Genomic DNA, 24,523 nt, shown 5'->3' with positions numbered 1-24,523 from the left:
AGAAAATCTTCTGAATCTGAGAATCTTCACTCAGCAGTTGTAAAAAAAATAAATAAAAACCCTTGTTTCTCAGGGATCCATGTGGATCGCTAATCATGTGGATGAAAGTCCAAAAAATACCCATGCATATGTGGACTGAAAACGCTCCTCTTCACATATCATAAACAACTCTGGTCATGTGCTCATGTGGTTTGTAGGAACGCTCCTCTTCCTCAGAGGATCCACCTGTGCTTCCTCTCCTCTCTCCTCCACCTGTTACAGTGAGGGAACGTCCTCCATGATGGAGGAGCTGCTGGAAAGTGCTGAGAGTTTCCTCCAGAGTGAGACCTCTGTCACAGTTCAGAGGATCTACGGCAGCAGAGACCTTCATGGACACTAAAAGTCTCAAACACACAACAACAACATCACTGATCAATAATCAAAGAACACACAGATCAAACTGATTGATCAGCCATCAGAGGAGTCGGATCAATGGAGCTGCTTCTGTTCCTGATGTCCCCTGTTTGATCCTGGACCTGAACTCTCCCTGCAGAGGAGACACAAGACAGTCAGACAGGAACTAAGAAACAAATAAACAAACAAACAAACAAACCTTTGACTCTGAGCTGCACTTTTTTGTATCTGCTGGTCTTCCCGTAGACTTTACATCTGTATGTCCCACTGTCTTGCTCTGTGGGACGTTTCAGGGTCAGACTGAGGTCTCCAGCTTTCAGCGGGTTGTTATTCATCTCTGTTCGGTCTCTGTAAACCTGGTCCTGTTCTCCAGCCTGGTCTGAAAACACGTGGACCTTCCTGTCATGAATGTCCCACCACACCACTTTAGCATCTGCAGGCAGATCTTTTGTGGTTTGAAAGGGCAGCTGGACAGACTCCGCCCCCTCCTCCACCTCCACCTGATAGACTGAGAGGACAACAAACAACATAAGCTGCGAGGGAAAATTTCTCTTTGAGTTGACACTGTTTTGATTCCCTCTCATATGAGATTAATAAAGCTTGGACTTTACTGCCTGTCCATGTCTCAGTGTTTTGTTCTGTTGTTCACAGCTGATGATTACGTGGATGCACAGGTCCTCTACTGAAGCCTGTGACACACCATAGGCAAGACAAGCAGTTTTGGAGACCCTTACTATTTCTGTTATATCCGTTCCCTCTTCACCAGAGTTCAGGCACTTTGACATTACTTGTTACACAATGCAGATGACAATCAGTTGTACATCTCTTTTTTTGAAGTGAAATGTTTCTAAGTTAAAGATGTGGAATTGACGCTTAGACCATTAAAAGCAGGATTGCTGAGAATCTTCTCCAATTGAATAAAGACAAAGCACAAACAGAGTTGAAACTAAGGTAATGGAAATGATATTGTAAGTCCCTTTTCCACATTTTCTAATTTTTCAATCAGGAGCCTTTTGTTGACTTTTGATGCTTTTAGTTTGGGTAAATCTGGTTCGCTCTTGCTTTTTTCACTAAAGAAAGATTTCCAAGTAGACTTTCTTTGTGTTGTGCGTCCTTGTCTCAATTATTGTTGTACAACCTCCCTGGGATGACTGCAGATCAACTTCAGAGTTCACTTTAAGATTGTGCTCTCACAGATTCTCCTTCAGCTTTGATCGATTTCCAAACTGTTGCTGATCAGTAAGCTCTACCTTTCCTAACTCACTGAGGAAATCTAGCAGTTAGAAGGATAAAGTATGGCAATAAATTAGTGTTAAAAAGGTGAAACGTCCATATTATGTACATCACATGTGAAAAACAAAGTATTATCTGACCTCTGACTTTAAGCTCCACCTGTTTCTTCATCAGGGTGTTTCCCTGTCCGTTGAAGACGGTGCAGGTGTAGGTCTTTCCATCCCAGTCAGTGGGGTATGTCAGGGTCAGATTGAGGTCTCCAGTTGTCAGCGGGTTGTTAGTCATCTGTGTTCGATCTTTGTAAAACACAAACTGTTCTTCAAGGTTGCCAGGTCTGTTCTGCCATATGTGAACCTTCCTGTGTGAGCTGTCCGTCCACTCCACTTTAGCGTCTTCAGGCAGATTAACTGTGGCTTTGCAGGGCAGCTGGACAGACTGTACACCTGAATCCACCACCTCCACCTGGGGGACTGAAAAGACAACAGAGCACAATAAGCATTGCACTGAATAAGTTAAACATTTGCAGTTAAAACATGGTTGACTGATTCCTCTCTGACAGCATTGCCTTTGATGTCCAATCATCAGCAGAGCTGGTTCCTAAAGAACTCAGTGTTATTTTAGAATAAAAGCTTTATTTGCAGTCTTTGAAAGACAATGATACTGCACTTGTTATCGGAGAGGTGTCCTATGACACAAGATCGACACATCCAGACTTTCTTTGTTTTAGCTGGATCAACAAAATCTAAAGCCTGTTTTTCCTCATCAGCAGTTGCAGGTAAACTGCAGCAACAATGCGACTCAGACAGTTTCTCTATAACTGCAGGGCTTCCTGCGCTGCTGTTAGTCAGATACGGATCAACAGGTTGTGGATAGAAAGCAGATTCCTTCAGCAGAGGATCCAGATCACACTTGAAGCATGTCGTCGGGAAAACAATCAGTGAAAATGGGACACTTTGAGCCAATTTGAGCCTCAAACTCTGAACATAACCTGCTGCAGACCAGCTGATGTGTTCAGCATCAGTTACCATGGTGATCTAACAAATCTAACAAATCTAACAAATTTGGATTATATGAAATATCTGTGAGTTCTGAATATAAACACACGACTAACCTTTGACAATGAGCTCCACTTTCTTGCTCATGATTAGTCGATTTCCTTCGTGGCTGTAGACGGAGCAGGTGTAGGTGTTTGTGTCTTTGTCTGTGGGGTATTTCAGGGTCAGACTGAAGTCTCCAGGTTTCAGCAGGTTCCTCTTCATCTCTGTTCGGTCTTTATAAACCTTGTCCTGTTCTCCAACCTGGTCAGACACGTGGACCTTCCTGTTGGAAATGGAATTGTCCGTCCACTCAACTTTAGCATCGTTGGGTAATCTGACCACAGCTTTGCATGGCAGTCTGACAGATTCCTCCCCTGAATCCACCACCACCTTGTAAACTGAGGGGATAACAAAGCACAACATGATGGTCACATGACCTCCCTGTCCCCTCCTTGTCTTCTAGTCTCAGTCAGATTGTGTCTCAGTTTGTTCCTGATGTGTTCCTGACTCGTTCTTTGGTAACTAGTCTGCAGCGTCCTGTAAAGTGCTGCAGACATGTTGGATGAAGAGCAGAAGCACAGACAGACTGAGCCTCAGCCTGGGGCTGATGAATACCATGCCTGAAAGACTACTCAGGACTTCTGGGTTTTCATCAGAAGAAGAAAGGAAGACATTTCGAAGGCTTCAAGGCAATGAGAACATGTCAAATCCACTCAACTATCAGCTCTGTCTAAGCTTTGAATTGGATCAGAGTTTAGGTTTTGTTAAAGAGAGAATCAATCTAGACTTCCTGTTTGATGTGCTGGTTTATGCAATTTACACTATAGTGTAATCACATTACCTCTGCCAGCAATGTTGTTGTGTTTAAATTCCACCAAGCCCAAAGCAGTATCAGCAGATTAAAGCAGAAACATGCATATACAATAACACTGCGTACCCTGAGCTTGCTCGGTACCGCTACATCGATCACTACAGCCACCTTCTTCTGTTTGTCTATCACCACTATATCCGGTTGGTAAGCCACCAACTTTTTGCCCGTCTGTATCTGGAAGTCCCACAGGATCTTAGCTCGGTCATTCTCCATCACCCTAGGAGAATTTTGACCTCGGGACTTCCAGGTTATACTCGGCACAGATGTTCCTGTACACTATGCCGGCCACTTGGTTATGGCGTTCCATGTATGCTTTGCCTGCTGGCATCTTGCACCCTGCTGTTATGTGCTGGATTGTCTCATCTTTACACAGCCTGCACCTGGGGTCTTGCCTGGTGTGATAGACCCCAGCCTCTGTGGATCTTGTGCTTGTTCCTGTGCTGCCATGATTAGTGCCTCTGTCCAGCTTTGTCCAGCCATTGGTAGGACCTTCTCTATTTGTTATCATCTGACTACATTTTTTGGCAGTTGGCCAAGTCTGTGAGTATTTGTTTGGCAGTTTGTAAGGCCTCAGACATCGACAGCTTGCTGGACTTCTTAGGCACCTTCTTGTAGCACCTTTCTGCAGCTCCGATACTTGGCTAACCTCCCTCCGTGCTACCTTGATCTTGTGGGTAATTCTTTCTCTAATGGTTAGAATTGTATTTGTGAAGAAATTGATGAAGTTATCACCATTAACACTAAATGAATGGTTGTCTCAAGAGTGCTCTGACTTGGCTGGCTACAGTTCTGTGTTATGGAACAGCTGTGTGCAGGCAGGAGAAGGACCCAAAGTGCAGACTCCGGAGACAGAAAGTAACTCAAAACAGCTTTAATGCTGAATTCAAAGTAACAAACTTCCAAAGTACAAACATTAACACAGGCAGGGGAAAAAAAAACCACACAGCATACGTGAGGGTAGATAAGAGTAGATTGTGACAGTGACAAACTGAAACACAGGGCTTAAATACATAGAGGGAGCAATCAGGTAATGGGCAACAGGAGGGAGACACAGCTGGGGCAAATCAGGCCTAACGAGACAAGAGGAAGCAAAACCAGACGCATTAACATGAGACACGGACTTTCAAAGTAAAACAGGAAAAATAACACAGACTCACAGGCAAGCACTATAACAAAGGGAACAGAGACGTGGGACCAGGGCAGACACAGACACTGACTGGACGTGGGGATACAGCAGACAGGAGAGACAGCAACTATGGAGCACAGACAGAAAACCAGAACACTAAAACTCTAACCAAACCCCACCCAGAGAACCTAAACTAAGAATAATCCTAAAACCTATAAAGCAAAGCTAGAATATAATGAAATAACAAAATCAAAGAACCAAAAATACAGAACACTGGGTCGACGACCCAGGGACCCTAACATTCTGAAGAGAAAATTTTCTACAGTCAGTGATGAATACTAAGATGTCAAAGGTTTACGGAGTTCCTTTTTATAGAGCCACAAACCAGGGTTTGATCCCCGGCGGGTGTGTCGCAGAGTGGGGAAAAGAGGTTTGAAACATGAGCAGACACCTGCTAACCATCGGCATTATGGGTAGTGTAGTAGGAGACACTCACCTGACATGAAATAGTGCCGCAAATGAAAAAAAAGACCTCCAGAAAACCCAAGAACAACCAGGAGAACCAGGAGACCCACTAAAACTTTGGCCCAGGATGGAAATGGTTCTGTGGAGAAGCATAAAAAAGATTTCTGACCTGTGACCTGTATCTAGAAAACTGACCTCTGACCTCAACTTACAGCACTGACCTTTGACCTGCAGCACTACTTTCTGTGTCAGGATGTCTTTGTCCCTGTAGATGGTGCAGATGTATCGTCCCGTGTCTTTCACTGTGGGGTGTTTCAGGGTCAGACTGAGGTCTCCAGTTCTCAGCAGGTCTTCACTCATCTTTGTTCGGTCTCTGTAAACTTCGTCCTGAGTCATTAGGTCATCATTTCTGTTAGAATACTCATGGACTGTGATGAGTCCGAGGTCAGAGCGAGTCCACTCCACTGTGGTGTCCTCAGGCAGGTCAGGTGTTGTGTTGCAGGGCAGGATGACAGACTGTGACCCTTCCCTCACCTTCACCTCCACCTGCTGGTCTGAGAGGACAAGAAAACACAACATAAAGTGTAGAAGCAGCAGCAAAATTCGTGTTTCCTCTGAGGTTACATCTGTGCTAAATAATGCTGCGGGTTTCATCTGTATTTTTACAAGACTTTGGGAATTAATTTGCGTCAGTTTGACCTCTGACCTTTGACTAGAGTATTGACCTGTAATTACAGCAGGTGTTGGGCTTGTTGCTGACCTTTGACCTGCAGCTGGATGTCTCTGAGTCTCCGTTCTTTCCCTCCAGCACTGATGGAGCAGGTGTAGTTGCCGCTGTCAGTCTTTGTGGGTTTCCTCAGAGTGAGGCTGAAGTCTTTAATGATGAAAGCGTAACGATTCATTGATGTGCGTCTGCTGTAACGCTGGTTTTGTCCTCTAACATCGTCTCCTCCTTTTTCTCCTCGTAGGTGAACAGATTTGGGATCGAGGTCACTGCAAGTCCACATCACTGTGGTGTCCTCAGGTGTAATACCTGAGAACAGACAGGGCAGCAGGACAGACCTTTCCCCCTCATTCACCTCCACCACCACAGCCAGAGCATGCTGGGAAACTGAGGACACACCAACAGAAAAACAAATCAAATGTTTTGGGTTTGACCCAGAGTTTAAATGATGAATGAAAAGTGACATTATTATCGGAAACCAGGTGTACAAACACACAAATGACCAAAACATAAATAAAATCTAGAACTTAATTGCCCTTTATTGTTTCAATTTGTAAATAACTAACATAATTAGAAATTGATGTAATCTGTGAGTATGAGGCCATTGGTGCACATTCAATTCAATTCAATTTTATTTATATGGCACCAAATCACAACAAAAGTCGCCTCAAGGCGCTTCATAGATACAGAGAAAAACCCAACAATCATATAACAGATATGATTCTGTAGGAGCCATAACTAAATGTATTGAATTTTTTGATGATCACTGGGTTTTCATTTGTTTGGTTGCTATGGTGATGTGTAATGGGAGTCACGTGGGTGCTAGCGGTGACATTAAGAGGGCGTTGTTAGTCTGTCTTTCACTGGTTTGATTTTGACAGAGAGGAGGGCTGGGTAGCCGTAGTTTTTGTTGACTGCTGCACAACGAGTTTCCCCTTGTTGCATTAGAGCCTGTGATGTTTTATTGTTCTGTAAACTTTTCAAGCACTTTAATAAATAAGCAAGCAATTCCACCTCTCGCATTATTGCGTAAAGTTGACAGCACGTCAGGCAAATAGGCAGGCTCCATCCCCGACCTCTAGCGACTGTGGAAGTCGCTACAGATTCAATGCAGAGAGGTCTATTAATACTGGAAAGGAAAAACTCAATGCATCATGGGAATCCCCGGCAGCCTACATCTATTGCAGCATAACTAAGGGAGGATTCAGGGTCACCTGGTCCTGCCCTAACTATATTCTTTAGCAAAAAGGAAAGTTTGAAGCCTAATCTTAAAAGTAGAGATAGTGTCTGTCTCCTGAATCCAAACTGGAAGCTGGTTCCACAGAAGAGGGGCCTGAAAACTGAAGGCTCTCCCTCCCATTCTACTTTTAAATACTCTAGGAACAACAAGTAGGCCTGCAGAGCGAAGTGCTCTAATAGGGTGATATGGTACTACAAGGTCATTAAGATAAGATGGGGCCTGATTATTTAAGACCTTGTATGTGAGGAGCAGGATTTTGAATTCTGGATTTAACAGGAAGCCAATGAAGGGAAGCCAAAACAGGAGAAATCTGCTCTCTCTTTCTAGTCCCTGTCAGTACTCTTGCTGCAGCATTTTGGATTAACTGAAGGCTTTTCAGTGAGTTTTTTGGACATCCTGATAATAATGAATTGCAGTAGTCCAGCCTGGAAGTAATAAATGCATGAACTAGTTTTTCAGCGTCACTCTGAGACAGGATATTTCTAATTTTAGAGATGTTGCGCAAATGGAAGAACGCAGTCTTACATATTTGTTTAATATGTGCGTTGAAGGACATATCCTGGTCAAAATGACTCCAAGGTTCCTCACAGCGTCCTCACACGCATTTAGGTTTTTAATATATTGTGTAATCAGTATTTTTTCATGTTTGGATGTCCACATTTGTAAAATAGTTTTAGATCGCAGGAAAACCACACAGCTGAGCAGGGAAGACAAGAGGTGCTTTCTGATTACCGACAGCAACACATTAACCTCGTGTCGTTTTCTCCAAACATTGTTAATAATCACATGCGACTTAACGCTTATCAGCACTCATGTCTCATATCAGCGTCGCCCACGCACACTGAGCTACTGTAGCACATAGCTACTGTGGTTGGTTAGTGTCTCCTGCTAGAAACTTTCACCTGAAAGCCCGCAGTCTGTTGGTCCTCAGCCTCTCAGACGTCATTCACACTCTCACAGGTAAAGTCAAACCTCATTAGGTCGCTGTTTTCCAGGAATGAGTGAATTTATGGCGCTGTGCTGTGACTGAGTGCAGGTTAAACAGGTAAACGGAGCTCAGAGAGTTTCTTACCGCTCAGCAGGAGAAACAGCAACATCTTTATCCTCCTTTATAAACCACTGCAGCCACAACGTCCGGTAACCCTGGAAGAAGCAGAGCTCCCACACACGCCTCACTGTTGTTCCTGTAACTTTGTGTTTTGTATGTGAGGGAAACGCCCCGTCTTCCTCCAGCTGTAACTACTGACAGCTGCTGTTATGTTCCAGGAAAAACACGACAAACAGGATTTGTTTTGCTTCTCAGCACGTAGAACCATCCAAACGCCACAGCATAAGAACTCTTTTACTTTTGTTTGTTGCAGCACAGTCACAGACTGAGCCTGTGCACTGCTTTGTGTGGTTTACACAGCGACTCACGCATAAATAGCTGATGCACGCCTGATTCAGAACCGCTCCTTACAATCACTGCTGCCGTCTTTGATGGTTAAGTCGGGGTTGGTGGGGCTGCTCCGACTTTAGGACTTGGAAATCTGAGTTTATGGGGAAGTTTCAGGTTCAAATTTTTACAGGACATTTTGGCTCAAGAATAGTTAAAAGGTACACAGAACAGTGCAGGGACAAAACCAGTCAGGTAACGTGCTCTAAAAATAAAATATTGCAAAACTACGGTGGCCCCTAGAGACAAAGCACGTACAAACTCCAAAACACAACGGAAGTGCTCCAGGACGCTGGGGGCAGTGTTGAGCTCGATTTGCAAAATAAACGGCAAGTTTGTCTGTATGGGACGGTCTAGTCTCCGTCGCGCTTCCCAGGTTGCCTAGCAACCATGATACTAACCACTGGAAACGTGTCATACAACTTTGTTTGAGAGAAATGAAGGAGAACATATTTTGTTCATTTGTTTGTTTGTTTCTACATGAGCTTTGTGTGATTTGATAAGTATCTGAGGCTGAGACCACAGGACAGTAAAACATGATTTTTAGGCTTCATTTCTGTACTGAACAGTTTTTTAAGATTAGTTAGTAAATAACAATTAACTAATGTTGTTCATGAGACTAAAGTCATATCACTTTGGTAATATAAATATAATATGGCCAATATTATAGTTATTATATTAATCATTATTAGCTATTACAGCAGTGAAGCCTGAGCCTCAGTACAGATTCAAGTTGCAGTTATTTATATGTCTTATCACCTTAAATCTTCACTCAAAGACAAGTATCTTTGACAGTGCATATATAGGTGTATCATATATAAGAGACAAATGTTGTTCCTTCAGTATGTTGGCATTACTAAATTTGGCTCATTGCTTACATATATGTGTAAAAAGCAAATGTACGAGCTGTGATAACTGTGTCTGATAACATGAAGAGTAGACTGATATATGAAATATTCCTTTATTGGGTGAGAAAATCAGACCATGTCATAACTGCTTTAAGTCATAAAGAATAGATATCAGAGCCTTAAACAGGCTGACTTCTGCTAAATGGGTCAAACTGGGCAGAAAGTATACAAACACATAGCATCATTATAGAATATGATGTAACACTATAGATCAACTTACCTCAGAATATGTAAAGCATATAAACAATTACAGCAATATGATGCAAGGACGCATTTGAGGGCCGCATTTCGAACAGCCTTTGAATTGGGACAGCCTTCGTCGTGTGGCTGTGACGTAATCGGCCTTAAAATGCGGCCTTTAAGGCTGCAGACCCCAAATCCGGTCATTGGTACTTCCTGGCTTGTGTAGTTACTAGGTAACAAAAGCTCAACACTGCCCCTAGCGTCCTGGAGCACTTCTGTTGTGTTTTGGAGTTTGCAAGTGTTTTGGAGTTTGCAAGTGTTTTGGAGTTTGTACATGCTTTGTCTCTAGGGGCCACCCTACAAAACGAAATAGAAAGCATAAATTAACTACAGGGAAGGACAGATGTGGAAAGAAAGCAGTTTGAATAAAGAGCAGCAGAACGCAGACTGGCTACGTTCAATACTGAATAATAAAGGGCTCACATAAAGTTTAAGTTCGATAACAAAGTATCAGCCACAGGGGTTTTGTCACTACATTTGTGAGCAGCCACTTTATTAGGTACAGCTGTTCAGTTGTAGATGGTTTAAGGTGCCGTTTGTTACTCTATGACACAGTAACGCTGGCTGTGATGGAGGCTTCTCCAGACACGTGTCACTTGCTGTAATGAGTTTCTGTTTTGCTTATTGCACCCATACACATTTACATGAACTTAAACAGTAACTCTGAAACGCATCGTATTCGTTTTTAATCTGAATTTGATTCATTCATTCCACTTTTTTATCTAATGAAGTCACTTTAAGCTCCTGTGCGTTTAACTGAAGTGTTTTGTCACTTTATTTAAAGCTTGTCTGTCACTTTGTCCTGCTTGTTCAGGAAAAAGAACTGGGTGGGATCTCTCTAACCCAGGTACAAACTTTTAAGGCTTACCAGTGCTTTCCTGGGCTGCAGGGGGCGCTGAAATTCACACAAAATAATAAAATCTGTAACTCATTATATTACGTTTGATATTAATTAGCAACACATGCGTTCTTTTGCTCATAACCATTTTACTTAGCTACCATCTCATGATTTGGGTTTACCCCACTGCATGAAATAAACACTGCACCACCACAAAAGCCACTACAAGAGAGAAAAAGTGTCTGTCTGGCCAAAATGAGTAATAATAATAGTTTTTCTGCAGCAACACGTTTGTCTTTAGCTCACTGATGGCAGCGAGCATTAAAAGCATGTACAGAGATTGAAGTTCTTAATCATCTAGTGTAAACAACTTGTACGATTTTAAATCCAAAGCCTTTTTAAAAATCATTTTTTATCACACGGTGAACAGTTTATTGTAGATTTCATTCTTTATGATTTTAATGAATAGTGACAGAGACAGGAAACAAAAGTAAAATCACACCAAATGAATTCAGAGACAAGCTGATAATAACAGAGACGAGGACAAAGACATGAACACAACAAGGTGAGACGGGAACATCCAGGAAAACATCGACGGGGAAAACAAATCTAATGGTTAAACAAAAAACACTATAAAAAAGTAAATAATAATAAAAAAAAGGTTTATTCAGAAAACATTTTCAAAGCCATTGTTACCAAGTGCTTTCCAAAAACATGAACATGAACAAACATGGAAGAAAATTATGAATCAGTTAAACTTGGCTGTCAATTTTGAATAACTTATAATTTAATTACAAATAAATCAGTTAAATACAAACGAAAACTCAAACATGGCCCCAAACCCGAGGACCAGGACAAAGACAGACGACATACAGACCACAGGTTCTTAAAGTGATCACAGGCTTTGGTAGAGACCGACCTTCAAACTGGAACATGTCCCGTGATACCATCATGGTGACTTACTGATTATTTACATGCTTGAAATAAAGAAAAACAGAAATAATAATAAGCAACAGAAATGGATGTTTTCAGTCAGTTACTATGGTGACATAACAGGTAAAAGACAATTCTGAAAACTGATCAATGTGACTTTATCATAAACAACTCTGGTCATGTGATCATGTGGTTTGTAGGAACGCTCCTCTTCCTCAGAGGATCCACCTGTGCTTCCTCTCCTCTCTCCTCCACCTGTTACAGTGAGGGAACGTCCTCCATGATGGAGGAGCTGCTGGAAAGTGCTGAGAGTTTCCTCCAGAGTGAGACCTCTGTCACAGTTCAGAGGATCTACGGCAGCAGAGACCTTCATGGACACTAAAAGTCTCAAACACACAACAACAACATCACACTGACTCCACTCTGACATCACTGATCAATAATCAAAGAACACACAGATCAAACTGATTGATCAGCCATCAGAGGAGTCGGATCAATGGAGCTGCTTCTGTTCCTGATGTCCCCTGTTTGATCCTGGACCTGAACTCTCCCTGCAGAGGAGACACAACACAGTCAGACACACACACACACACACACACACACACACCTACACACACACACACACACACACACACCTACACACACACACACACACACACACACACACACACACACACACACACAAACCTTTGACTTTGAGCAGCACAGTTTTGTATCTGTAGATCTGTGTGCTGTCCACTTCACATCTGTATTCTCCACTGTCTCTCTCTGTGGGCTGTTTCAGGGTCATACTGAGGTCTCCAGTTTTCAGCAGGTCTTCATTCATCTGTATTCGGTCCACATAAACTTGGTCCTGTTTGTCAGGCTGGTCAGAGCCGTTTTGATACACATAAACGGTCCTGAATGGTTCATAGTGTCTCCACTCCACTTTAGCATCTTCAGGCAGGTTTTCTGTATTTATAAAGGGCAGCTGGACAGACTCCGCCCCCTCCTCCACCTCCACCTGACAGACTGAGAGGACAACAAACACAACATGACAGACAGCAGCAGGTTTCAGAGTTGCAGAGAAAGCTGGAGGACAGAAGCACATCAGAGCAGAAGGTAACAGGACAGAAATGTAGAAAGTCAAAGCAGGTTTTAAAGACGTTTGAGCTGATCAGTGTCTGTAATGTCTCCTGTCATTGTGGAGCTACTGTCTGCTGTTTTTTGGGGGATTTAAAATGTATCACTGAAGAGGAGTTTAAATCAAACATGCCCTCTGTCATGATCTTGTTTCTGTCCAGAACAACCCTCTCTGCCAATGAATCTTAATTGTATTTTACAGAATTTCACACACATCTGCAACATGAAGCCACAGAAACCTTCATCACATCAAAGTGTTTTTGTTTCTGCTGCAACATTACTGAATCCTTGGGATCAACTCAGCTCATCTCTCATTTCTAAAGAAGCTGTACTCATTTATTCCCTTTCAGCGTCACTGATTTTGGCTGGAATCAAAGTTTGATGCAGTTGACTCTGAAAACGATGTTCAATGAATGCAAATTAATCCCACTAAAAACTGCTGATGATCAGATGGTATGAGCCAAACTAAATGGATTTGTTCCATCAGTCGTGTTGAACATGAACAGTTTTGCAGGATGATGAAAACGGGACACAACTTCAATATCTGAGAACAAAATCAGAGCCTGAAGTGAAACATCTTGAGAGGTGAGAAGTAACAGAGTACAAATACGTTGTTTTTGTACTTTAGTTTAATAGTGTTTGTGTATTTGTGCTTTACTTGAGTACTTATGTTTCTAACAACTTTTTACTTTGTGCTCTACATTTAAACACAAATATCTCTACGTTGTATTCTTAACATTTTCAAAAAAGTTAATTATTTTGGTTTAACGCATTAGAGAGTTTTTCAAACCAGTCAATCAGCACTGACCTCTGACTTTCAGCTCCACTTGTTTCTTCATCCGGATCTTTCTATACCTGTTGTAGACAGTACAGGTGTAGATTCCTCTGTCCCAGTCTGTGGGGTATTCCAGGGTTAGACTGAGGTCTCCAGTTTTCAATAGGCCATCATTAATCTTTGTTCGGTTTCTGAAAAAACGATGCTGTAATGCAAGCAGGTCAGAGGTGTTGTTATACACGTTGACCTTCCTGTTCTCTTTGTCCGTCCACTCCACTCTGGCTTCTTTCAGTGAGTGAACTGTGGTTTGGCAGGGCAGCTGGACAGACTCCACACCTGAATCCACCTCCACCTCTGGCACTAAGAGCAACAACAAAGCACATCATGAGCTGTACAGACAGCAAAGACAGTGATCACATTTTCTTTAGATGAATTAATGTATTTGGACATCCCAGCAGGGAGGTCTCCAGCAAAATTAATGAACAAATATAACATCAAACACTCCAATCAAATATAAAGAGAAGTGTTGAAGTGGGTCCATATTGTGCTTTCATTTCTGAAGAGTTCCTCAGAAACGTTGTTTCTCACAATGCTGCTGCTGCAACTGCAGCTGATTGTTAGGTACAAGAGTCCTCTTCACACACTTAGGTTAATTATGGAGTTCCACGGGGTTCAGTGCTAGGACCAATACAATGTAGATGCTTCCCTTAGACAGTGTCACTACAGCGCAGTGACACTTGTAGTACCATATCACCCTATTAGAGCACTTCGCTCCCACTCTGCAGGCCTACTTGTTGTTCCTAGAGTATTTAAAAGTAGAATGGGAGGCAGAGCCTTCAGTTTTCAGGCCCCTCTTCTGTGGAACCAGCTTCCAGTTTGGATTCAGGAGACAGACACTATCTCTACTTTTAAGATTAGGCTTCAAACTTTCCTTTTTTCTAAAGCATATAGTTAGGGCTGGACCAGGTGACCCTGAATCCTCCCTTAGTTATGCTGCAATAGATGTAGGCTGCCGGGGGATTCCCATGATGCATTGAGTTTTTCTTCTTAACTGACCTTTTTTCACTCACTATGTGTCTATGGACCAGTCGGTATTTAATCGTTAGTCTTTACCTTAATATGTAAATCACCTTGAGGTGACCGTTGTTGTGATTTGATGCTGTATAAAAAAAACTGAATTGAATTAAACTAAAAGAATGATGACTGACAAAAACAGTGAACAGACTGCTATCTGTGGACCAGGTTTGAACTGAAGTCCCTGATGCATTTGTGTTCATCATTTAAAACACAAAAAAAGCGCAAGTAGAGAACATGAATGCGCCTATTCTTGTAAGCAATTGTAGTGCTGCAATTGCACCCGTGGCAGAAACTCAAACACTGTGTTTAATTCTGTTTTGTAGTTTATAATGTACAAAGACCAGTCTTGAACCTGTCCTGTTAATTTGTGGTACTAAAATTGATCTTTTAAATGCAAAGTTCTATTTAAATATTCAATTTGTATTTGTGTGAATGAAAATGGGTGAAAAAGCAGCCAGAAATTATAAAATTAGAAGAAAGTTTGGCTCATTGGCAACAAAATATAAAGAAACTAGGGGTACCTCGAGATATACTGTATGCAAAGCACAGTATATGAATACTTTTGCCCTCAAAAACCCCAGCAGTTCATGTAGATTCGACTTGTAGGGTCCATAAATGGACTTACCATATTTCTATTATTGAGGCTGTACTGACCTTTGACCTGGAGCACCACTTGTTTTTTCATCAGAACATTTCCCTTAGTGCTGTAGACGGTGCAGGTGTATGTCTTTGTGTCTCTCTCCGTGGGGTATTTCAGGGTCAGGCTGAAGTCTCCAGTTTTCAGCAGACCTTCTTTCATCTTCGTTCGGTCTCTGTAAACCTGGTCCTGCTCATTGGGGTGGTCAGTGCCGTTCTGATACACATGGACCTTGTCATTATCACTGTCTATCCACTCTACTTTAGTGTCTTCAAGCAGGTGAACTTTGGCTTTGCAGGGCAGCTGGACAGACTCCTGCCCTGAAACCACTTCCACCACCTGGGGGACTGAGAGGACAACAAAGCACAACATGATGACATCAGCAGCAGCTGTGATGGTCACATGACCTCCCTGTCCCCTCCTTGTCTTCTAGTCTCAGTCAGATTGTGTCTCAGTTTGTTCCTGATGTGTTCCTGACTCGTTCTTTGGTAACTAGTCTGCAGCGTCCTGTAAAGTGCTGCAGACATGTTGGATGAAGAGCAGAAGAACAGACAGACTGAGCCTCCACAATCGGCCATGTCTCACACACATCAGCGCAGAAACCATGAAGATCTCAAGTGTCTCATGTAACTCTCAACTCTTTCAGCTTCTGGAACAAGTTTGTGTGAGCCACAGTCAAGGAGCCACCAGAGGACACCTGCTAACTAACGGCATTATGGGTAGTGTAGTAGGAGACACTCACCTGACTTAAAATAGTATCGGAAATTAAATAAAAGACCTCCAGAAACAAGAAGAACCAGGAGAACCAAGAGAACCATGGAAGCTATGGCCCAAGATGGAAATGGTTCTGTTGAGAAACATAAGGAAAAAAAATAACAACATAACCTTTGATCTCTGACCTGCATCTACACCTAAGGCCTTTGACTTATTTATGCATCACTGACCTTTGACCTGCAGCACTACTTTCTGTCTCAGGATGTCTTTGTCCCTGTAGATGGTGCAGATGTATCCTCCACTGTCTCTCTCTGTGGGGTATTTCAGGGTCAGACTGAGGTCTCCAGTTCTCAGCAGGTCTTCATTCATCTTTGTGCGACCACAGTAAAGGTCGTCCTGTTTCTTAAGGTGGTCACTTCTGTTTGGATACACATGGACCATCATGAGTTCTCGATCAGAGCGAGTCCACTCCACTGAGGTGTCACCAGGTATGTCAGGTCTTGTTTGGCAGGGCAGGATGACAGACTCTGAGCCTTCCTCCACTTTTATCTCCACCTGCTGGTCTGAGAAGACAATAAAACAAAACTATCTGAATTGCAAAACGTCCAGGCTATCATGCTTTTCCAAATAAGACTTCAAATGAGTACAAACAATTGTTTCTAAAATTTTTGAAAGGACAGGCAGCTTAGTGATAGGCATAAAATTAGCTAACATAATTTGATCAATATCAGGTTTCTTAAATAAAGGTTGCACTGATGAATGTTTAAAGTTTGCAGGAACCACACCAAAAGAAAAACTGGTATTCATGATGGCCAACAGTAACTGACCTATACTAGGAAAAACCTGTTTATTAAAATCAAGGAGCAGCAGCATCTTGAGGGAAACCTGAGGGCTTAATTTGATGAACCACTTCCTGTATGAATCCCAGAGTCACTTGCTTAAACTGGTTCAAAACAGTTGAACATCTGGCTGAGGCAGATGGATGAAAAACACAAGATCAGCTGGGAGCCTTTGTGGTGGCAACCTCATCAATCGAAACTGCATTACACATATGAGGGGAGGTTTTGAAACAGACAAACTGTGAGGCATTAGAAACAGAGTATATAGTTTTGAACACCAGGCATGGGTTATGACAGTTGCATGCAATAATGTTTGATAGGTGTTCTCTTTAACAGTATTCTAATAAAAATGCCAGCAATTTGATAAGATTTGAAGTGATCCCGTCCTTTTTCCACCTCCATTCTGCTCTGCCACACTCCAAGATGGTTTGGAAGAAGGAGCTGAACAAGGCACTAATCTCCTCCAGATCAGAAGAACTAGAGTCAGGGGGAGATATTTATTTAGACTCTTTTCCTCCAATATATCTTTCTGAGTTAACTTCAGTAATTACTTCCTCAAAACCATCAATGTGTCTTTAGACCCAATTTCTGCAAGAGTGCTCAAGGACGTCCTACCATTTATTAATCATATTTGAATCAAATCTATCTAATAGTCACTCATTTGTTCATGCAAAGTTTCACAGGGTTCAGTGCCAGGACCAATTCTATTAACACATGCTTCCCTTAGACAGTTTCATCAGAAGACATAGTATACATTTTCACAGCTATGCAGATGACACCCAGCTCTATGAAGCCATATAACACACACCAATTAGAAAAACTGCAGGAATGTCTAAAAGACATAAAGATCTGGATGGCCGCTAACTTTCTGCTTCTTAATTCAGATCAAACTGAGGTTATTGTACTCGGCCCTGAAAAGCTTAGAAATATGGTATCTAAGCAGATTCAGATTCAGATGGCCGCTAACTTTCTGCTTAGGTTACTGTACTTCTTGGAAATATGTTACTCACCAGCTTACTCTGTAAGACTAGTACCATTTAATTTAATTGCTATTGAAGTTGTTTGAAATTATTTTTGATCAAATCAAAATGAATTGCTGACCAGGTTTGAGAGCCGATTATATAATATGCAGTTTGTTTGTAACAGATCTTAGAGGCAGGCGCTAAGGACAGGGGAACCTCCAGAATCTTTCCATAGGGGTGAATATATATGGGGGCCACAAAAATATTTTTCAAGATTTCTGAAAAACTTCAGGACTGAAGTTTTAAGTGCACATCGTTGTTTTATATGTGAAACTTTCTGCCATGACGGGATTATTATGGAAACCCAGCTCCAGAGACTGTAATCCCAGCTTCCACCCACCATCTAGACACACCTCACCTGTCATCTCTGGCTCCACATCTTTACAACTGGGCCCCATCTCCACTTTAGTCTCTGGTAAAGAGGGTGGGCTGGCTTAACCTGTGGCCAGCCACCCTCTCACCAGACCAATAGCCAGGCTGTCCTCTGTCTCCTTCCGCACCCTTGCACCAATTCACCAGCTTCTTTGATAGACAGCCTAAGGCTACAGGTGGGCCCTGCCTGTTCTAACATCAGCAGGTGCTCAGGGTGAGGAACAGAAACAGGATATGAGCCCTGTGTAGCCCCAGCAGGAGCAATCAGAGATCCCTGAGAAACCTGTGTAACCTGAGATTCAGGTGCATCTAGGTCCAAGCTAGTAACAGATTTTTTCTGCTGATGCTGGGTCCCTGGTGTCAGCTTTTGCCCTGGTCAACACAAAAACTTTCTTTTGGTCTTGCCCTGCCCAAGTCTCTGCTTGCAAGCCTTGCTTGTCAGAGGAGACAGCATGACCAAAATGAGGGTACCAATCTGTCTAAACCCAATCCTTAGGGTCCTCGGTGGCCTGTGCCTGGGTGTCCTGGACCATCTCGAGGTGAAAAGAAGAAATGGCAGTTCATACACAAAATATATTTTTGCCCCCTGTTTTTGTGGTTAAATCTGCTGATAATTATTTAAAATTAATAAAAGCATATGAATTGTATTCAGTTGGAGGTCTTCCAGTACCAAATCCTGGTGTTTGATGGAAAGCAGTTCACCTACAGTATAGACAGACCATAACCATGATAATAACCAACCAGCTGTGCTTTCCAAGGATGGATGCATGATGTGCAATGTAAATGCTTTTAGCTCTCTAGGAGTGTAGGTTATTATCAGGTGTTTGAAAAAGAAATAAAAACCAAAAAACAACAACCCCACCAAAACAAAGCAAAGCAAAATCTAAATCAATTCAGTGGCCAAACCACAAATAATATGAGAAAGTAACATGATGCATTATAGCAGTATATTTTTGTGCAGTTGATATTTTATACCTTTTAATCAGTCAAAAATAACGTAAACCAGAAAAGCTAATTCATTCAGTACAGTGTGAAATTCTTTTTTTTAATAATAACTGTATTAAATCCCTGTATTTTCTCATAAATGTGGTAAGCAGTTGTTTTTTAAATAATCAGTTGCAGTTAATTGCTGACCTTTGACCTTTAGCTGCACATCTCTCTGTCCTGTTTCTTCTTTCCCACCACTGATGGAGCAGGTGTAGACGCCGCTGTCAATCAGTTCTGGTTTTCTCAGAGTGAGGCTGAAGTCTGAAGTCTCCAGAGCATCAGGCCTCATTGATGTGCGCCCGCTGTAGCGGAGGTTCTGCTTTTTGAGATCATCACCTTCTTCTCGTCGCAGGTGGACAAATGTGGGACTGAGATCACTGCGAGTCCACATCACTGTGGGATTTTTCTCAGGAATAATACCAGAGTACTGACAGGGCAGCAGAACAGACTTTGCCTCCTCATACACCTCCACCACCACAGCCAGGGCATGCTGGGAAACTGTAAGGACACATAAGCAGAAAGACAAATTAACAGCATGCTTTGAGTTTGTGTCAGCATCCACGTGCTGGAATGCAGGTTACCTTATCTGCAACTTCTACACTCAGTCTATCCATGTAATCTAAATTTAATCAGATTGAAATCAAAGAAATGACTCTCTAACCTTTATTTTAAACAGAAAGTGCTGCATTCTCTGAGGGACCTTTGAAAGGGACCAGACTTTTCATGCAGTGTTGGTGTAATGATGGCAGCATATGACCAACCACAAAAATGAACAGGACTTTCTACAGCAGGGTTCATGAAAACTAATCTACGAAGCCAATGTTGGAAAAATCTGAAGGTCTGCAGCTTAAGTTACCAAAGAAACAAGTGGAGCTCCTTCACATAACGCACAACTGAGGGTTAAACTCAAGATCCTATATCCTGCTTCTCCTGATCAACAAAACGTTAAGCAGAGAATTAAAATTTAGTGTGAAAAGATTTGGTTTCTCTCTCCTGGTTTGTTCAACAGTTTTTGATGTAAATGTCTGAGTGAAGCGACATTCAACGTTCACTCTGAGCTCCGAAGTCTGAGATGCCACTCAGATGACCACTGTGCAAGGAGAAAAAATTAAAAAATAAATATCCTGTTGAATCAGAAATGTATAATTAAACAGCTGAAAAGGTCAAAAGTAATGATCAAACAGTTCAGCTGTAACAACTGCTGCACAGAAACCCTTAAAGCTGATGTGCAATTCATGCACAATACATTATTAGTGAAATGTACAGGTGGTCCTGGCACAAATACAAACACAAACAAACCAAACAACTGCCACTTAAATTGTATTACAAATAAACACCGTTTCCAGAAGTCTACGAGGGAGCCAGGACAAAGCTTCTTTTCTAAACATGGCAGTACAGGTCACATGACTTCTGGAACAATGTCCTTTGGAGGAAGCGCACCAGCAAATCTACATGTCTGAATCTCTGAAGGAGAAAAGAATCAAGATTTTGCAATGGGTCAGTCAAAGTCCAGACCATAACCCAACTGAAATGCTGTGGTGGAACTGCGAGAGAGCTTTGCATAAACAAATGTCCAAAAACCTCAATGAACTGAAGCAATGTTGTACAGCTGACTGTGCCAACAGTTCTTTTTACAGGGATGATTAGAAATAACTATATCACAGGTGTTTGACAAATCTGAAGAGTTTAAATATACAGTTCAGGCTGAATGAAACAGCTACCAACAAGAGTGTGAGAGAGTCCAAGTGCTGTGTATTCTGATCTGTGTGCTTTGACTGGAAAACCAGTTGTAACATGAGCTCATCTGGAAACCACCAAGAAGAATCCAGTGATTTGAAAGTTGCTGCTTTGGATTGTTAGTTTGATCTGAATCAGAATCCAGTGTTTGGTGGAAATCTCCTCCTGCTGCACTTCAACACATTACAGAGAGAGAGATGAAAGAAAAGCTGATGATGAGAGCAGAGAGAGGAAGGTGTACTTACCGTGCAGGAGGATCACAAACACCACAAACATCTTCATGTTCCTGTCAAACTCAGAGACTCTTTCAAAGCCCTTCAGGACATCAGCTCACAGCAGCTTCACTTTCCTCTGCTGATCATCTACTGACACTCTCACACTCTCACACTGTCACACTGCTTCGCTGACAAAGTTTCAGGGAGGAGGTCTGCTGCTCAGATCATTGCAACAGAAACTTCAACCTCGATCAGATCAGGGCAGACTGTGAGGAAAGTGAGGAAAAGCAGGAGAAACAAGCTCATTAAATAAGAGACATCAGACAAAGGTCATTTACACTGAAGTCAGATCCAACTTTATGAAGAAGCCAGCAATAAAATCGGAATCGTGTGGAGGAAGAATCTTACTTGAATGAATTTTGGTGTTTGAGCTAAAATATTTTCCCTTCACTGAGTTTACAGTTAGAGTCCATACAATAAATACTCATAAAAATACAAAAAAATACATTAATTCTTTTTTTTTACTGTATGTGTTTTACAGGACTAACACTGTGATTTCAGCTGCTGCCACCAACTTTTATGACATGTCACATTCTCCTGTAAAACACACTCTTATCTCTTTATCAATAAAATGAACCAAACTTTGACCTTTAGGATGTTTATCCTTTGCTCTACTAAACCTAAGGTCTGCAGCCAGACTGGATGAATAATAACAGAAGCAGAGGACGAGGATGAATACAGGACCTCATTTGTGCATTTAACCTGAAACTTTGTGTGCAGTCCACATTAGACACTGAGGGCGGCTCTGAGGCCCATTCATTAAGGATCCATCAATTTTCAACAAACTGAAAGTGTTTCAGACTACATCTGAAAAGAAGTTATGAAGATTATTAATTCAATTCTATTTTTCTTATACAAAGGAAAAAAATACAGCCAGTAAGAATAAACACATCAGTAAACTTCAAATAAAGACATTAAAAAAGGAATGAAGTTGAAATGTGATGTTGCTGTTTGTCTCGCTAAAATGGTCCAAATAATGAAGGCTGTTATTTCTGAGCTCAGGACAAAGAATCGTAGAAAAACAGGAAGTGATGAGTTCCAAATGAAAGTCAAACAGTCTGAATGTGTGATGGCGATGTTGAGATTAACTCTATTTAAAAAAACAAACTGTAACCGTAAAATAAGAGAAACAAAAAAAAAAGACTGCACAGGTCTGCACTAGTGGAGAGGTTAAGGAACTGACCTCCCAGTCCATTGTTCCTTCACTGGGCTGGTTTCAGTCATTATGCAAATGTACTGTTTATAAGATTGAAACCTGCAGTCAGCTGAGACTGAAGAAGTCACTTGGATGAGTAACGAGTTTCTCCCACAAAACTCTACGTCCAGATGAACAGAATCAACTTTTTGGAGATTTACTTTCCTGGATGATTAAGAATGCATCAAAATGCTTTTAAAGGGATTTTAAAGCTTATCCCGATTTCATTATTTATGTCTGTTCTTATATAGCAGCCTTTATTATGAGCATTACTTTTGTTCTGTGTCATTTGGAACAGTGTCAAAGTAGTATTTACTGTAAATCACTGGTATGTAACACCGAAATAACTCATGTGGTCAAGTATCTTCTGTCACTGTTTCTGTCTGACTTCAGGAGGCAGACCATAAACAACCCCATGAAATTGTTAATCAAACTCTCTTTGCTGCTCTTTTCACCAGTAATCAATTCAGTAATCATTAATTGTATTCTATATTATATTATCTGACTATTTGACAGAGCCCAGACACAAATCTGCAAGTGTGTCCACGACTCTCCAACGTACTTTTAAGTGAAGTTTAGTCTGCACTGGGTTTTTGTTGTTGTTTTGCTTTACACTGTTACTGTTTCTGACTTCCTGTCCAGCTAAACTATGCACGTTGACGGTGCTTCTTTGAAAAAGATTTTTACTTAAACAGCTTGGTTTTATTTTCTGGGAAGTTAGTGAAACGCTACGGTGAAATCACACTTTTCAGAGGGAATCAGTTCCGGTTACCGCATCAGTGGTAGTTTGCGAGATTAAACAGGAAATAAACAATCCTCACAGTTTTGAACAAAAAAAAAAGAAAAAGCTTTCGATTTTAACTGGTAACATTCCAGTCAGTCACACTTTGGTAACAATAGCAGATATAGGTGGCCACTTCATTGCATGTTCCTGTCACCTGTCTGAGAATGATGTTGTTGTGATATAAAGGATTGTCGGACCTGTCAATAAAGCCTTTTATCTCAGATCTGCAGCCATGACCTCACCGAGCTAGCTTAGCACGGCTAGTTAGCCTCTCCCAGGCTCAAACTTTCCACACAAAGTCGGTCCAGACTTTCTCACACCACCCCTCGCTCTCTTACAAATAAAGCCACACATCATTACATTGGTAATTTCACACACTGCGTGTATCCACCTGTGCGATAAAACTTCGGTCTGAGTGCAAGATAAACATTGTGTACATATAGTATATAACATAGTAAGAGTTTCTTACCGCTCGTGAGGAGCAGGAGCAACAGCAGCATCTTCAATCTCCTGCAAGAAACAGCAACCAGTTAAATCCAAATACTTCTCATTGTTGCTCTTGATATTTGGGGATTCATATCTCATTTGGAGCCGTCGATAAAAGACAGTGGAGGGAGTAACACCAGCTATACTGTTTACTTTCGGTTTCACGTGAACAACAGTGTCCTGTCTTCCAGGTTAACTGGTTATTACTTTCACTGGCATATGTATTGTCTGAGGGAGCTGCACTGCTCAAACAGCTCTTATCGGTGAAAAAGACGGAGCAGCACGGCTGTGCAGCGTGTGATCTGGACACAAGCGATGGAGGCACTTGTAGAACTTTGGAAAGCTCATCTGAGCCTTTTCGATGTGGCATCACCAAATTATCACGACCACAACAACCGTGAAAATAGTTGGATCTACGTTGCTGCTCAATCACAGCTGATCATGTTTTTCATTAGCAGTTTAGCAAAGTTGATGGTGGTGTGTGTCTGTGTGAGTGAAAGACAGAGAGGGAGAGCGAGCGACAGATTTTCTGTTATAACCTTCATTTTATGGAGGCACAGTGTGACTCAGGTCGCATCAGAGCATCGGGCGGTATAGTGTGAGACCTGCATCGTGACCTACGAACTTATAACCCCTGCGAGCCAATCGCACAGTGTTTGCCCAGCTTCAGGTGTACTGTCGCCTGAGACTTGCACCGCAGTGTCGGCGTTTGTTTCCCTGTTGGCCATGCTTTTTGTTGTGGTCATCTGTTGTCTTTTCTGTATTTACTGTATTTTCTCCACAAGCGACCTTTCCTCAACCAATGAGATGAGCGGTTCTGAATTGTCATAAGTGTGCTGTCAGCTCATTGGTCACAAAGCAGGAGCGGGGCTGGGAATTATGTTTTCAAACAAAGCGTTAATTCCATTAAAACTTATAGACTACTTTTGATTCTCACTGTATTACGGGACAAAGTGCGTCCCTTTTCAGCTCAATACGGGACGATTCCGTTTTTTAAGGGACGGTTGGCAACCCTACCCTCTCTCTTTATTCTTCTTCGTTGTGTACGCGGACTA

General features: G+C 41.9%; 2 protein-coding genes across 11 annotated transcripts in view; one reads left to right on the top strand and one right to left on the bottom strand.

The window, feature by feature from the left end:
- Positions 1 to 24,523, top strand: part of LOC102779340 (protein NLRC3-like) — a 334,346-nt gene that overhangs the window by 262,713 nt on the left and 47,110 nt on the right. The gene's annotated exons all lie outside the window — the stretch shown is intronic.
- Positions 435 to 23,602, bottom strand: LOC102784795 (uncharacterized). Of its 10 annotated transcripts, XM_087831553.1 has the most exons (13): positions 20,974 to 21,010; positions 19,139 to 19,489; positions 16,002 to 16,334; positions 15,800 to 15,904; positions 15,460 to 15,464; positions 15,075 to 15,396; positions 13,377 to 13,703; positions 12,134 to 12,457; positions 5,354 to 5,679; positions 4,730 to 4,750; positions 1,767 to 2,082; positions 593 to 901; positions 435 to 526 (listed from the first exon to the last, which is right to left on the bottom strand). In XM_087831553.1, exons 1-13 carry the CDS (start codon positions 21,008 to 21,010, stop codon positions 435 to 437), a joined length of 2,868 nt encoding a protein of 955 aa, XP_087687679.1. The 10 variants fall into 10 exon arrangements, with proteins under 10 accessions (XP_087687679.1, XP_087687676.1, XP_087687682.1 ...); XM_087831550.1 differs by lacking the exons at positions 4,730 to 4,750; positions 15,460 to 15,464 and adding an exon at positions 2,738 to 3,061 and having other exon boundaries at positions 1,767 to 2,096; positions 5,347 to 5,512; positions 12,294 to 12,457; positions 15,075 to 15,404; XM_087831556.1 differs by lacking the exons at positions 4,730 to 4,750; positions 15,460 to 15,464; positions 20,974 to 21,010 and adding an exon at positions 5,295 to 5,307 and having other exon boundaries at positions 1,767 to 2,096; positions 5,354 to 5,674; positions 12,108 to 12,457; positions 15,075 to 15,404; positions 19,139 to 19,509.

Source organism: Neolamprologus brichardi, chromosome 3 (assembly GCF_056152115.1).
Source record: "Neolamprologus brichardi isolate AB-2024 chromosome 3, ASM5615211v1, whole genome shotgun sequence".
NCBI classification, from domain to species: domain Eukaryota; kingdom Metazoa; phylum Chordata; class Actinopteri; order Cichliformes; family Cichlidae; genus Neolamprologus; species Neolamprologus brichardi.
This window is presented reverse-complemented; position numbering and strand designations above follow the sequence as displayed.

What these genes read in the sequence shown, in the direction of transcription:
- LOC102784795 (XM_087831553.1), bottom strand. Translation starts at nt 21,010, where the DNA reads ATGAAGATGTTTGTGGTGTTTGTGATCCTCCTGCACG. An exon ending in AGTGGAGCTGAAAGTCAGAG is followed by an intron (nt 12,458 to 13,376) that starts GTCAGTGCTGAT and finishes TTGTCCTCTCAG; the next exon opens with TCTGTCAGGTGGAGGTGGAG. An exon ending in AGTGCAGCTCAGAGTCAAAG is followed by an intron (nt 527 to 592) that starts GTTTGTTTGTTT and finishes TCTCCTCTGCAG; the next exon opens with GGAGAGTTCAGGTCCAGGAT.